This window comes from Nothoprocta perdicaria, unplaced genomic scaffold (assembly GCF_003342845.1).
Source record: "Nothoprocta perdicaria isolate Ctin4 unplaced genomic scaffold, notPer1 scaffold_7, whole genome shotgun sequence".
NCBI lineage: Eukaryota > Metazoa > Chordata > Aves > Tinamiformes > Tinamidae > Nothoprocta > Nothoprocta perdicaria.
Window position 1 is genome coordinate 953,940 of NW_020455976.1, and position 13,794 is coordinate 967,733.

The 13,794-nt window shown below is 67.2% G+C and overlaps 1 protein-coding gene across 1 annotated transcript in view; it reads left to right on the top strand.

Annotated features, from left to right (window-relative positions):
* Nucleotides 1-13,794, top strand: part of LOC112957100 (slit homolog 1 protein-like) — a gene marked incomplete at its 5' end in the record, with an annotated part of 38,190 nt that overhangs the window by 21,981 nt on the left and 2,415 nt on the right. Inside the window, 32 exons of the mRNA XM_026050670.1 lie at nucleotides 2,517-2,588; nucleotides 2,668-2,739; nucleotides 3,102-3,173; nucleotides 3,560-3,723; nucleotides 4,021-4,168; nucleotides 4,589-4,660; nucleotides 4,780-4,851; nucleotides 4,936-5,007; nucleotides 5,080-5,223; nucleotides 5,308-5,471; nucleotides 5,765-5,788; nucleotides 6,217-6,361; nucleotides 6,476-6,550; nucleotides 6,625-6,768; nucleotides 7,084-7,227; nucleotides 7,324-7,490; nucleotides 8,192-8,324; nucleotides 8,800-8,868; nucleotides 9,123-9,194; nucleotides 9,369-9,440; nucleotides 9,558-9,629; nucleotides 9,975-10,138; nucleotides 10,256-10,380; nucleotides 10,562-10,659; nucleotides 11,041-11,180; nucleotides 11,352-11,445; nucleotides 11,567-11,704; nucleotides 12,035-12,272; nucleotides 12,356-12,486; nucleotides 12,632-12,786; nucleotides 12,870-13,158; nucleotides 13,650-13,792. Coding sequence (XP_025906455.1) covers nucleotides 2,517-2,588; nucleotides 2,668-2,739; nucleotides 3,102-3,173; nucleotides 3,560-3,723; nucleotides 4,021-4,168; nucleotides 4,589-4,660; nucleotides 4,780-4,851; nucleotides 4,936-5,007; nucleotides 5,080-5,223; nucleotides 5,308-5,471; nucleotides 5,765-5,788; nucleotides 6,217-6,361; nucleotides 6,476-6,550; nucleotides 6,625-6,768; nucleotides 7,084-7,227; nucleotides 7,324-7,490; nucleotides 8,192-8,324; nucleotides 8,800-8,868; nucleotides 9,123-9,194; nucleotides 9,369-9,440; nucleotides 9,558-9,629; nucleotides 9,975-10,138; nucleotides 10,256-10,380; nucleotides 10,562-10,659; nucleotides 11,041-11,180; nucleotides 11,352-11,445; nucleotides 11,567-11,704; nucleotides 12,035-12,272; nucleotides 12,356-12,486; nucleotides 12,632-12,786; nucleotides 12,870-13,158; nucleotides 13,650-13,792 — 3,884 coding nt within the window. The remainder of the gene's footprint in view (nucleotides 1-2,516; nucleotides 2,589-2,667; nucleotides 2,740-3,101; nucleotides 3,174-3,559; nucleotides 3,724-4,020; nucleotides 4,169-4,588; nucleotides 4,661-4,779; nucleotides 4,852-4,935; nucleotides 5,008-5,079; nucleotides 5,224-5,307; nucleotides 5,472-5,764; nucleotides 5,789-6,216; nucleotides 6,362-6,475; nucleotides 6,551-6,624; nucleotides 6,769-7,083; nucleotides 7,228-7,323; nucleotides 7,491-8,191; nucleotides 8,325-8,799; nucleotides 8,869-9,122; nucleotides 9,195-9,368; nucleotides 9,441-9,557; nucleotides 9,630-9,974; nucleotides 10,139-10,255; nucleotides 10,381-10,561; nucleotides 10,660-11,040; nucleotides 11,181-11,351; nucleotides 11,446-11,566; nucleotides 11,705-12,034; nucleotides 12,273-12,355; nucleotides 12,487-12,631; nucleotides 12,787-12,869; nucleotides 13,159-13,649; nucleotides 13,793-13,794) is intronic.

Consider the following 13,794-nt stretch of genomic DNA (forward strand, 5'->3'; position numbering starts at 1 on the left):
GCGCCGGGGCGCTCGGCGGAGCCGCGGCCAGCGCCGCGAGGAAGCAATTACCTCCCTGCTGCGGCCGGCCCTAATCCCCTCGCGGCGCGCGGGGAGCCGGCTCCGCAAACAAGGCTCAATCAGGTTAAAGTGTGAAGTCGGGATTAGCCGAGAGAATGAGAGCGTGGTAATAGCCGCCCCGGCGCGGCGGCCCCGCGGCGGCCCCCTCCCTCCCGGCCCCCCGCCGGCCCGCCGGGCTCTTGCTGCGGAGATTAAGGCGGCCGGGGTTTGTTTGCCTGAGTGGGCTCCCCACTGGGAAGCGATGTCGAACAGTTTTGCTCGGGTGCCCTGCTAAGCGGCGGGCAGGGCCGCGCGCCGGGGGGTTGGCTCCCGCCGCTGAGCCCCTGCCAGCCCCGCGCCGCGCTCCGGGGTCTGCGCCAGCCYGGCGAGGAGCTGCCCGCCACGGCCTCGCCGGCACCGTGGCAGGCGCCAGCATCCCCGTGCAGGGTCTGGGCTCGGCACACGGCAGGCTCCGTCCTCCCCATCCTTCCTCCTTCCCTAAGTGCCCAGGAGCCTGTTGCACCCATGCCAGGAGAATCTCCTGCACCCTCAGGGCAATGCGGTGCACAGCTGTGTGTGGGGGGGAGCTTGGGATGACCATGGAGTTGTGAGTGGAACAACTGCTTGGTATCTCCTGCATTCAGCAATCAGGAAACCCCACTCTTGAAGGCTTAGGAAAATATTTAGAAATGAGACCAGAAATAGAGCAAACACTCTCAGAGGAAAGGCTGCTTTCTCCTGCAAACTCTCCTCTCCACTGGGCTATTGATGCCACCGCAAGATGCCCTGAAGACTTTCGAGGGCACCTGTGCCCGGGCTGCTGGGTTGGTTTTTGGGCCCCAATTTTGGGCCAACTCCATGAACACCGGTGGGTCTGAGAAGAGCATGAGAAGAGTGCCCATGGTCAAGGAGCGGTGCTGGCGGGCAAAGCGCCTGTGCACAGAGGGCTGCAACGTGGAGCTGGCACGGGCAGTGTGGGCGCCGCGAGCCGTGCGCCAGAGCGCAGCCATTGCCATCTGCTGTTTCCTCGGTGCCGACGYGTAAAGCAAACATAGCTGGGAGCTACGAAACACCAGGAGGGAAGGGGCCGAGCCGCGTTGTCGCRCCGGGGAGCGCGGCTCCCGACAGCGGAGCATGTGTTTGTGCCGCCGTCGTCAGCTGGGTAACTGCGCCGGAGACGTAACGCCCTTGCCGGGGCCTTGCTGAAACCCTCCCATCCAGCGTCTGTCCCTCTTGGCTTCGGGAGCCCGCGTGGCAGCGCTTCATCGGGGACTGTCATGAAAAGCTGTGAAGAGAAGCGGCGCGAAATAACTYGCAGCCTCCTAGCAGCGTTCCCCGCGTGAGCTCTAAGTGAGCAGCTTGCAGGCAGGCACCGGGGTTTGCACCCCGGGCACGCCGGGGCTCCCGCGCGCTGCGCGGGGGGAAACACGAGCCCCGTGTCCCTGGGGGGAGAGGTGCCATGTGCTGGCGCTGCAGCTGGGCCAGCGGGATGGCCGCTGCGGTGGCCCTGCTGCAACTGGGTTCCTGTTAGAGGACAGACAGTGGCAAAAGGGCAGCGTGCGGCACTGAAGGCATCGCAAGGAGGAGCTGTGGGCTTAATCCCAGGGTTTCCATGGGTTTTTTCCAGGGAAAGAAAAGAAAAGAACTGGAAAAGTTCTGGCAAGCCTGAACAGATAGTGAGAGTCTTTGTAGGGGAAAAGAGGCTTGGCAGGACCGCTGAGAGGTCAGGGACGAGAGGAGCCAGCCGCACAGGGACAAGAGGAGCCGGCCGCGCGGCGCGGGGCGGCAGCGCCGGGGAGGCTGGGCAGTGCCGCCGCGTGGGTAGCACAGAAACTGCACGGCGGCGGCTGCAGCCCATGCAGCACTGCTGGGCACTGCCTGGCAGCTCCCGCGCGCCCCAGCCCAGGGCACCCGGCGGAGCTGCAGCCCGTCCTGCCATGGGCATTTGTCTGGGTGCTCCTTGTTAAAGCCAGTCCTGGTGCAGGGGGATCCGAGCCCACCATGTGCAGCCCTGAGCTGGCTTCACAGGGCGGGCAATTGCACAGAGGTGAAGTAATTAACGAGCCAATTATTTGTGCCCTGGAAAGCACAGGGCAGGCTCTGTGGGAATGACTGTGAGAGCCACCAAGTGTAATTACCATCTGATCAGCAGGGACCTGTAATTGCCACRGTCACAGGGCATTTAAGCTCTGAGGGCTTTCCCTGAGCTGTGCCCTGCTCCGCACATCAGAGGCAGGAGCTGGGCAATGCACCGGTGTCCCAGCCACTTGCAGCCACCCCAGCTGGCGCCCAGTTCCCCCCAGCATGGCTGTGGTGGGATCAACTCCCTCTTTGCTGATTTATGGTTTCTCCAGGGCCATGGGGGATGCAGTAAATGCCAGCACTGCACAGGACTAGGACATGCCTTGTGCTCGGGCGGCAGACCAGTCCCTCCCGGCACTTTGCAGCATTGCTCATTTTGCCTCCTGCTTCCTCAGGGACCTGAGCGAGAACTTCATCCAGGCCATTCCCAGGAAAGCTTTCCGCGGGGCCACTGACCTCAAGAACCTGTGAGTGCTGGTGGGATGGCCACRGACCTGCAGGGAGGGATGCAGAGACAGTTGAACGCTCTCCTCCTTTCTCCTGCAGGCAACTGGACAAGAACCAGATCAGCTGCATCGAGGAGGGGGCCTTCCGTGCCCTGCGGGGGCTGGAGGTGCTGTAAGTGGGCAGGGGCTGGGGGGTCCTGCCAGCCCCACACGGGAGGAGTGTGCCCGGGTGCTCCGCACACACGCAGGTGCCRCAGGGACATTCCAGAGCTGTTTCTCCCAGCTGGCTCTGGCACCAGGCGCTGCCCGGGATGCCCAGCCCTGGGGCTCGATCCCAGCCCCACACCCTGGCTGTGTGCAGGAGGAAAAGCTTGCAAGTGCAGTAGCACCTGCCTGGGCACTCGGTCCATCCCTGTTCCCCACCTCTCTGTCCATCCAGCCCTGCTTGGGGGGGGCTGCAGTTCCTTCCTGGGCTTTGGCACTGTCCGGATGGAATCATGCTCCCCTGACCTGCCTCGCTCTGCCTCCCCGCAGGACCCTGAATAACAACAACATCACTTCCATCCCCGTGTCCAGCTTCAACCACATGCCCAAGCTGCGGACATTGTGAGTGCCAGTGGGGTGTGATGGGACCCCGAGGGCCGGAGTGGGGTGCCCCGAAGCCAGATGTCCTGGTGACGCCCTGTTTCCATATGTCGATTGTTCAGTAGCRCCCCGGCAGCACTGTGGGGAGGGAGAAGGAACAACTGCAGGTGGGGAAAGGAGGAGCAGACCCGGCCCCTGAGCCCAGGGGGGTCCCCATGGGCTCCCCAAGGTGGATCCATGCAGATGCTCTCGGGCTCCCCACAGCCCCTTCTCCAGGGCAGCACGACCCTCTCCTCCCTTCATGGTACCCCTTGTGTGCCGGTGGGTTTGGGGCAGCCGGAGATGGGRGTGGTGGGCAACCCATCCCATGGCCCCCGACTTCCCGTGACTGCCTTGTCCCCCCGCAGCCGCCTGCACTCCAACCACCTCTTCTGCGACTGCCACCTGGCCTGGCTCTCGCAGTGGCTTCGCCAGCGCCCAACCATCGGGCTCTTCACGCAGTGCGCCGGGCCCGCCCAGCTCCGCGGCCTCAACGTGGCCGAGATCCAGAAGAACGAGTTCAGCTGCTCCGGTGAGGGGCCGCGGTGCCAGCAGGACCCCGCGCAGGGGCACGGGCTGCGCCACTGCCTGCGTTCGTGCCCATTCCCCACCACGTGCGCCCAGCCCAGGGGAGCCTGGCGCAGGGACGTCACCACCCCGGGTGCTCTAAAGGGACGTCTGGCCCTGGCCCTGGCGCTGTGCGGGCTCAGGACACACTGGGATCAGTGCCACGTGCACTCGCTCAGCTTGGCATGCAGCTCCCACGTTGTCCCAGCAAGCCCAGCCCAAGGCCCCGGTGTGGTGCCAGCGCTGGCTCCTTCCCCGCTAGGACAAGYGGACAGCGCGCGCGCCCAGCTCTGCAGCCTGTCCTCCGGCTCCTGCCCGGCCATGTGCACCTGCAGCAACGGCATCGTCGACTGCCGCGGCAAGGGGCTCACGGCCATCCCCGCCAACCTGCCCGAGACCATGACGGAGATGTGAGTAGGGGCAGGCAGGGTGCCGTGGCGCCGGGCAGGCCGGCTCCTCYGCGCTCCGTAATGTGCCTGGGGGCTGCAGCCCTGCGTGGTGCTGCACTGCAGCCAGGTGCACCTGCGGCCCCCAGTGATGTGTCCGTGTTTTACGCAGCCAGATGCAGGGCTACAGAGCTTTGGGGGCTCCCTGCATCCCACCTGGACTTAGCTCTGGACTTAGTTGTTTTGAAAATGTCAATAGAGAAATAATCTCCTTAGGGGAATTCAGTTTCGGTGCAAAGCCCTTGCTGGGATGGCCAAGGTGGCAGGCACTGCCAGGCTCAGGGCACGGGGAGGGAGGAGGCGCCATGCACATCCATGCGCATCCGCAGGGCACGGGGACTCATCAGTGCCACTGCCCGCACCTCTTCCTCCTTCTCCTTGCAGACGCCTGGAGCTGAACGGCATCAAGTCCATCCCCCCTGGCGCCTTCTCCCCGTACAAGAAGCTGCGGCGGATGTAAGCACGGTGTCCCCCAGGCGCCCTGCTCCCGTGGGCACGGGGCGCGCGCTCGGCTCGCTGGCGAGGAAGCTGTGGGTGGGCAGGGGCTCAGGTCGCCCTCTCTCTTTGGCTTTCAGAGACCTGAGCAACAACCAGATCTCGGAGATCGCGCCCGACGCCTTCCAGGGGCTGCGCTCGCTCAACTCACTGTAAGCGGCGGTGCTGGGGGTGCACGGGGATCCTCCTGCCGCCCGGGACAGGGCAGCGCCCCTCACATGGGCATCTCTCCGCAGGGTGCTGTACGGCAACAAGATCATGGAGCTGCCCAAGGGCGTCTTCGGGGGCCTCTTCGCCCTGCAGCTGCTGTGAGCGGGGCGAGCGGGGCCGGGGGCCGCGGTGCAGGGCACCCAGCCCCTCACCCTGCCCCTTCCCACCAGGCTGCTCAATGCCAACAAGATCAACTGCGTGCGGGCGGACGCCTTCCAGGACCTGCAGAACCTCTCGTTGCTCTCGCTCTACGACAACAAGATCCAGAGCTTGGCCAAGGGCACCTTTGCCTCCCTGCGGGCCATTCAGACGCTGTGAGCACAGCCCCGCGGTGGCAMGTGCCATGTCCCCCCGGGGTGCCGGCCCAGCGCTCACCCCCGGCCCCTTCCCTGGCACAGGCACCTGGCCCAAAACCCCTTCGTCTGCGACTGCAACCTCAAGTGGCTGGCGGATTTCCTGCGCGCCAACCCCGTGGAGACCAGCGGCGCCCGCTGCGCCAGCCCCCGCCGCCTGGCCAACAAGCGCATCGGCCAGATCAAGAGCAAGAAGTTCCGCTGCTCGGGTGAGAGGCGGCCCCTTCCCCACCATGGGCACCCCACGGGCACCCCACGGGCACCCCACGGGCACGGGCAGCCCGTGCTGCCGGAGTGGGAGCCCCATGGCTGCGCCCCGCTGCGGGGCATGGGGAGAGGGGTCTTCACTCCGTGCTGGACCCAGCCACGAAACCCACCCTCTGCACCTCGTCCCCTTGGCCACAGTCACCCACAGCCCTGAAGTGTGGGATTTTGGGGTGGGAATGGTGCCCCTTTGCGCAGCTCTCTGCTGACTGGCATGCACGTGCTTTTCTTTCCGCAGCCAAAGAACAGTATTTCATCCCAGGTAAGAGGCTGAGCCACACCGATGCAGATGCGTGTGCACGGCGGGCTCTGCTTGCCCACAGCGGTGTTGGCACCACRTGAAGCCAGACCGCATTTCCCATGGGATGCCCTGTAACAGCTGAATTCCCATGCTGGGTACTACAAGGGAAGCAGTGCAGCACCCCTCATCCTACCATCACCCACCTGGGCACTATCCATCCAGGATATCTGCTCGTGGAGGACAGGGCTCACGGGGTGCCTGCGAGCCCCCAGCACASACCCCTTGCCCCGTGCCCGGGGCACAGTCCCGTGGGGCGCGGATGGGGCCAGCCGTGCGCGGAGGCCGGGATGGAGGAGCCGGGGAGGCTGGGCACGATGGGGCCCGGCGGCAGGGCGCAGGCAGGGCCGGGGGCCGGCGCGGGCGCTCACTGCGTGCCGGCCGCCCCGCAGGCACGGAGGACTACCAGCTGAACAGCGAGTGCAACAGCGACGTCGTCTGCCCCCCCAAGTGCCGCTGCGAGGCCGGCGTGGTCGAGTGCTCCAACCTGAAGCTCACCAAGATCCCCGAGCGCATCCCGCAGGCCACGGCCGAGCTGTGAGAGCCTCTGCGGTGCCGGTCCCCTCCTGTCCCACTCCCTGGTACTCTGCGCAGCGCTCGGCTGTCTTTGCAGCCCTTCCCTGAGCTCCTTTCTCCACTGCCCACCTCCAGGCGCCTGAACAACAACGAAATCTCTGTCCTGGAGGCCACGGGCATCTTCAAGAAGCTCCCACACCTGAAGAAAATGTGAGTGTGGCCCCTGCAGCCGGGCCATGAGTGTGTGAGGGCACCTGGTCCCAGCCTGGCGCTTCTCCCCGCAGCAACCTCAGCAACAACAAGGTGTCAGAGATCGAGGACGGGGCGTTCGAGGGCGCCGCGTCTGTCAGCGAGCTGCACCTGACCGTCAACCAGCTGGAGTCGGTGCGCAGCGGCATGTTTCGGGGCCTGGACGGGCTGAGGACCCTGTGAGTGTGCTCCCTCCATCCCGGGAACGCCGGGACCACCATGTCCCTGCTCCTTGTCCTGCTCCGAGCCGCYGGGCTGCTGCTATTCGCGTTGCAGTGGGTGCAGCTCGGCAGCACCTTCCCCATCGCCAGGCGGTATCTGGAGCCCGAAGCTCTGCAGTGGGAGCTGCGTGTTTCAGGGTGCAGCTGCAGCGCTAGGAGCTGGCTCGGGCTGCTCCTGCCACACAGGACCTGCCTGGGCTGGCCTGACTAAGCCCGAATTCGCAGGGCTGAGTTTTCCCAGTCATGCCCTCAACTTGCCTCCTTTACCTGTAGGATGCTGAGGAACAACCGCATCAGTTGCATCCACAACGACAGCTTCACGGGGCTGCGCAACGTGCGCCTGCTCTCGCTCTACGACAACCAGATCAGCACCATCGCGCCGGGCGCCTTCGACACGCTGCAGTCCCTCTCCACGCTGTACGTGGTGCGGGGGACCCCCTTCCCGGGGTCGTGCCATGGCRGGGGCTGCTCCGGCGCCCCGGCAATGCCCTCGTGCTCCCTCTGTGTGCACAGAAACCTGCTCGCCAACCCCTTCAACTGCAACTGCCAGCTGGCCTGGCTCGGGGACTGGCTGCGCAAGAGGAAGATCGTGACGGGGAACCCGCGCTGCCAGAACCCGCCCTTCCTCCGGCAGATCCCGCTGCAGGATGTGGCCTTCCCTGACTTCAGGTGTGAGGAAGGTAACTTGGGGCGCATGGAGCCGGGGGAGGACATGTCTGCTGAACCCACRGGCAGAGCTGCCACGGAGCGGCACCGCTGCGAGCCCCCCGCGCACGTGCCGGTGCCAGGCACGCGGAGGCGGCGGGGAGCGCGCTCCTTCAGGGAAAAGCCTTTTTTAACCGGGAACAGATTTGGAGCCCGAGAAAATATTTACAAACAAACCCTCGCTGCTTCTGCTCTCCCTCCTCCTCCACGCGTGGGCCYGGCTGCATCCTGCGCCTTTCCCGCGGGCGGGAGCGTGGGCGGCGGTGCCAGCAACGCCTCTCCCGCAGGAGCCCTGGCACAGGGAGCAATGCTCCGGCCCCCAGCCGCTGGGGCAGACCCTCTTGCACAAGATGTCCCATTAGGGGTGGTTGGAGGGGGTMTTTCAGGAGCTGCTGGCCCTGGACATCTGGCCCCGGCCCCTTCCTCCGCTCCCTCGTCTTTGCAGTGCTCTGCAGAAGCACTTTTGCTTGGAAACGGTAGAAATCAGAGCGGCTTCGAGCTGGCTGGTGCCTGCCTCGTGGCAAGGGGGAGCAGTGTGAACTGGCCTGGGGCTGTTCCCCATGGGCAGCCTGGCTGCAGCAGCCGCTCTGGGGACGCGGGCACCGCCTGGGGCTGGGGCCATGGCCAGGCTGAGTTGGGGACCCCCGTCACCGTGCGCCTCGCTGTCCCCGCGCAGGGCAGGAGGAGCCGGGCTGCATCCCGCGGCCGCAGTGCCCTCAGGAGTGCACCTGCCTCGACACGGTCGTGCGCTGCAGCAACAAGCACCTCAAGGCGCTGCCCAAGGGCATCCCCAAGAACGTCACGGAGCTGTGAGTGCCGCGYGGGCCTCGGGGCTCTTCCTGTGGTGCCTCCTGCCTCGGCCACGTGGCAAGGAGGCTCCCGCAGCGCCGCCACGCGATGCGGCTGCCGGAGCTCCCGTGGCAGCCCCCATGTCCCCGGGAGCTGTAGCGGGGCGCGGGTCGCAGTGGGAGCAGGGGCTGGGTGAGCTGTGCACATCCCTACGCGTAGCGCCCGCTCCGAGCCCGGCTCCCCTCCGCGCCRCCTCCTCCCGCTCACACGCGCCTGGCGAGCGCTGCAGCCGCCCACGCGCCAGCGCCGCACGTGCCTGGCCGCAAACACGCGTCACGGGAGCTGCCCCGCGAGCCGTGCAGCGGCACCGCGCGCTAACGGGCACGGGGAACACGCTCCTCACGGCGCCACGTCCTCGGCGGGAGACAGGGGAGGGCAGAGGGAGGCCCCTGGTGCTTCAGGGCCAGCCCAAGGTGCTTGCGTTCTCCCTCGCAGCTACCTGGATGGCAACCAGTTCACCCAGGTGCCCGGCCAGCTCTCCACCTTCAAGTACCTGCAGCTTGTGTAAGTAGCCGCGAGCAGAGCCCAGCGGGCACCGTGCCGCGGGACAGGTTTCTGCAGGYGTGTGCGAGGCGTCTGCAGGCAGGCAGCAGCTGGGAGACGTGCACCTACCTGCTGCACCAGCCTGGGCTGGGGGGAGCCCAGYGCCCGGCGCTGCCAGCGGCGCCCACGGCAGGGCAGGTCCAGCGGCGCCAAGGGGAAGGCAATTCTTGCAGGGCATGAGCTGGCTGCGATCCCACCGTGTTTGTGTTTTCCAGCGACCTGAGCAACAACAGGATCAGCTCCCTGAGCAACTCCTCCTTCACCAACATGAGCCAGCTCACCACCCTGTAAGTGCGGCCTGGCTGCACTGTGACAGGCTGCAAGCGGAGCAGCCCGGGGGGACCCCGAGGAGCAGGGGGTACTGGGGGCACCAGGAGCTGCTCCGCCCGGGCCACACTGTGTCTGCAGCTGGTGCAGCGGGACAGGGTGCTGCAGCTTCGCCTCCTCCTTGCCTCCCGCAGGATCCTCAGCTACAACTCCCTGCAGTGCATCCCTCCGCTGGCCTTCGAGGGCCTCCGCTCCCTGCGGCTGCTGTAAGCGTCGGTGGCAGCGACGGGGGAGCAGCAGCATCCACCTCCTCCACCCCCACGTGGACCCTTGGGGCTGGGGTCTGGCACGCGGTGGACCCCAGAGCCTTCTCTGGCCTGCAGGTCTCTCCATGGCAATGACATCTCCAGCCTCCCCGAGGGCATCTTCACAGACGTCACCTCCCTGTCCCACCTGTGAGTATGTTGTGTGTTATACATTGAGCTCTGCAGCCTGGGAGACCTTTGAAGCTCACGGGATGGGTTTCAGCCCCCGTATAAAGGAGCCTTTAGCTTGGGCACCACAGCATCCCGTGGAGTGGGGTGCTGGGCTCCGCGCACAGCGCCTTTCCATGGAGGCGGCGCGGAAGCTCCCGTTCGCTGCGGTCCTGCAGCTGAACTGCTCAGCCTACTCTTCCCCCAACTCCCCCCATTTTGATCCCTTCCCGGCTCCATGGTGGAGGGAATGGCCAGAGGCCCCCTCTCGACATCTCCCACTGCCTCCTGGGCCRCTGCTGCAGCTCTGTCCCCGTCCTCCCGCAGCGCCATCGGGGCCAACCCGCTGTACTGCAGCTGCAACCTGCGCTGGCTCTCCAGCTGGGTCAAGACGGGCTACAAGGAGCCCGGAATCGCCCGCTGCGCCGGGCCCCCTGACATGGAGGGCAAACTGCTGCTCACCACCCCGGCCAAGAAGTTTGAGTGCCAAGGTGAGAGGCGCCCGCTCCGTCCGTCCGTCCGTCCCTCCCGCTGTGCGCAGGGCAGCCGGCAGCCCCGTGCCGGGAGCCTCCCCTGGGCTCACGGCCGCCCCCGCTTGGCACCCCCAGGCCCGCCGGCCCTGAGCGTCCAGGCCAAGTGCAACCCCTGCCTCTCCAGCCCCTGCCGGAACCAGGGCACCTGCCACAACGACCCGCTCGGCACCTACCGCTGCGCCTGCCCCAGCGGCTACCAGGTACCGTGGGCCGCGGGGGGCTGCGTGCCCTGCAGCTCCCTGCACAGCCCTGAAYGCTGCAGCACGTCCCGCAGCGCCCCGCAGGCTGCACTCGGGCTAGAGGACAGAGGGGACGAGCAGGGCACAGTGCTGTCCCCCTCCCGTCCCCCTCGGGGCTGCCCCTCTCCGCTTCCTTCCGCAGGGCCGGGACTGYGAGGTGGCCCTTGACGCCTGCTCCAGCCAGCCCTGTGCCAACGGCGGCACCTGCGAGCCCCGGGAGGGCGAAGGAGGCGGCTTCAGGTGAGGAGCCCGCGCCGGGYGCCCGGCCACGAGCTCGGCTCTGCCCCCAAACCAGTCCTGCTGCCCAGAGCCCTCCAGGCTGTTCTGGGAAACCGGGCACAATTAGAGGCTGAAGATAAAGGCCAGGCTGCGGGCGAGGGGCTGGCATGYGCTGAATGGCCTTAGCAACCCGGCCTCCTTCCCGGGGCACCCGCAGCGTGGCGGGGCTGCCACCGCCAGCGCTTCCCTCCGTCCCCAGCACTCGCTTTTGCCCATGCAGCTCAGGGGGGATAGGGGTGCAAGGGAAATACCCCCAGTGCTGCTCGCCCTGCTCTGGGGCTCCTGTTGCCGCGGCTGAACTGGAGTGGCCCCGAAACGCCCGTTCTCCTGCCCCTCGGCCAGGTGCCTGTGCACGGAGGGCTTCGATGGCCCGAGCTGCGGCGCCGCCAGTGACCCCTGCCAGGAGCATCGCTGTGAGAATGGGGGCTCCTGCCAGCCCGCCGGCCACGGCTACACCTGCCTCTGTCCAGACCGCTACACAGGTACCCGCTGCTGCGGGCACGGGGGGGGCATCGTGGGCAGCGCGGCTTGCAGCGACCCTCGCGTGCCGTGGGCTCAGCAGCTCCTGGGGGCGGTGCGGGGCGATGCATCGGCAGCACTGGTGCTGCAGGGACGGGATCCGGCTGTGCCGTCACCCWCTCCGTGTCCCACAGGGGATTTCTGCGAGCAGCCGCCGGATTTCTGCTCGGCCGAGCTCAGCCCCTGCCAGCACGGCTCCAAGTGCATCTCCACGAGGCAGGGCCCGCGGTGAGTGCCGGCCCCGCGCCCGGACGGCACCCGTCGCTGCCGGGCTGCTCTGCTCCCCGCTGCCCGCGTGGCGATTTGCCATGCCGTGCCGCGCCGGAGCTGAGCGCCGTGCCGGCTGCAGGTGTGAATGTGCCCCCGGCTACGTGGGCACCAACTGCAGCGAGGACTTCGACGACTGCCAGGACCACCGGTGCCAGAACAACGCGCGCTGCGTGGACGAGGTGAACGGCTACTCGTGCCTCTGCGCCGAGGGCTACAGGTACGGCTGGCAGAGCGTGGCGCGGCGCTGTCCCCATCGAGGGTGGCTGTGGGTCACCCTGCAGAACGGACCTGCTGCTGCCCCAGGGATGCGGGGGGAGCACACACGTCCCTGCAGTGCGGGAGACCCACCCAGGACAGGGTTTGGGATCCGGGTGTCCCTCCGCCTCCGCTGGCCAGAGGGAGCCCTGAGCAGCACCAGCAGTTCCCGAGAGCTGCAGGCCCCCCAGAATGCCAGTGCAGAGAGGCCGGAGAGCCTCTCCCTGCCAGGGGGGCGGCACAGGGCTGCCCTGCTCTGCGCGCGTCCCCACGTGCGCCCTGTGCCCCGCAGCGGGCAGCTGTGCGAGATGCCGCCCCGCGCCGCCGGGCAGCCCGGGCCCTGCGAGCGCRCCGAGTGCCAGAACGGCGCCCAGTGCGTGGAGCTGGGCGCCCGGGCGCTCTGCCAGTGCCTGCCCGGCTTCGGCGGCCCCAAGTGCGAGAAGCTGCTCAGCGTCAACTTCGTGGACCGCGACACGTACCTGCAGTTCACCGACCTGCAGGACTGGCCCCACGCCAACATCACCCTGCAGGTGGGCGCACGGGGCCGAGCCGGGGCGCTGCGTGTGGCGGGGCTGGCGTGGGACAGGGGGGCTCCCTCCTTTGCTGCCCCCAGGTCTCCACAGCGGAAGACAACGGCATCCTGCTGTACAACGGGGACAGTGACCACATGGCCGTGGAGCTGTACCAGGGCCACGTGAGGGTCAGCTACGACCCCGGCACCCACCCCAGCTCAGCCATCTACAGGTATCTCTCTGTCTGGGGGAGCTGTTCTTCAAGGCCCACCTTGCCTGCAGCCAACCCCAGCCCTGCTGCTGTGGCAGCCTGAGGAGGGAACAGGGGGCTCTCCATGGGGCCACAACCACCTCCGTGACGGAGTCCTCCCCACCAGTGCCGAGACCATTAACGACGGGCAGTTCCACACCGTGGAGCTGGTGACCTTCGACCAGATGGTGAACCTCTCCATTGACGGCGGCAGCCCCATGACCATGGACAACTTTGGCAAGCACTACACCCTCAACAGCGAGGCGCCGCTCTACGTGGGAGGTAGGGCGCCCGGATGGCCACGGCGAGGAGCGCTTTGGCCCTTGCCCGGCACAGCACCGCTGATGGACCCTGCTCTCCTCCAGGGATGCCTGTGGACGTGAACTCGGCCGCCTTCCGCCTCTGGCAGCTGCTCAATGGCACCAGCTTCCACGGCTGCATCCGCAACCTTTACATCAACAACGAGCTGCAGGACTTCACCAAGACGCGGATGACGCCCGGGGTGGTGCCGGGCTGCGAGCCCTGCCGCAAGCTCTACTGCCTGCACGGCATCTGCCAGCCCGCCGGCGCCCAGGGCCCCGTGTGCCACTGCGAGCCCGGCTGGGCCGGGCCCCACTGCGACCAGCCCCACGACAGCCCCTGCCAGGGGCACAAGTGAGTGCCCTCCGCCGCCCCGCAGCCGCCCTGGGGCTGCCCTGCAGGGCTCTGCCCGCCCCGGGGCTGTCCTAGAGTCACCCACTTGCCCCACCTGCTGGCCTGTGTGACCCATTCACCATGACCCCCTGCCCCATTGGCTGCCCTGCAGCATCCCACATGCCCCATTGGTTGACCCAACCTCACCTTCCTGCCCCATTGGCTGCCCTGCCGCATCCCACATGCCCCATTGATTGCCCCAACCTATGCTTCCTGCCCCATTGGCTGCCCTCAAGCAATAGCCCTGGCTCATTGGCTGCCCCTCATCCCCCCTCCTCATCATCGCCCCTCCATTTGCCATCTGCATTGACCTGAACTGTTCCTCATTGGCTGCCCCCTCATTCCCATCGCTTGTGATTGGCTGCTGCACTTTGTGGCTCTGCCGCTGCCCGCTCCCATTGGCCGCGCGGGTGCCGGTGAGCGCCGGGGCTCACGGTGCGCGGTGCCCGCAGGTGCGCGCACGGGCTGTGCCTGCCCCTCGACGCCCTCTCCTACAGCTGCCAGTGCCACGAGGGCTACCAGGGCGCCCTGTGCAACCAGCCGGCCGAGCCGCCCGACCCCTGCCGCCGCCGGCCCTGCGTGCACGGCCGCTGCCGC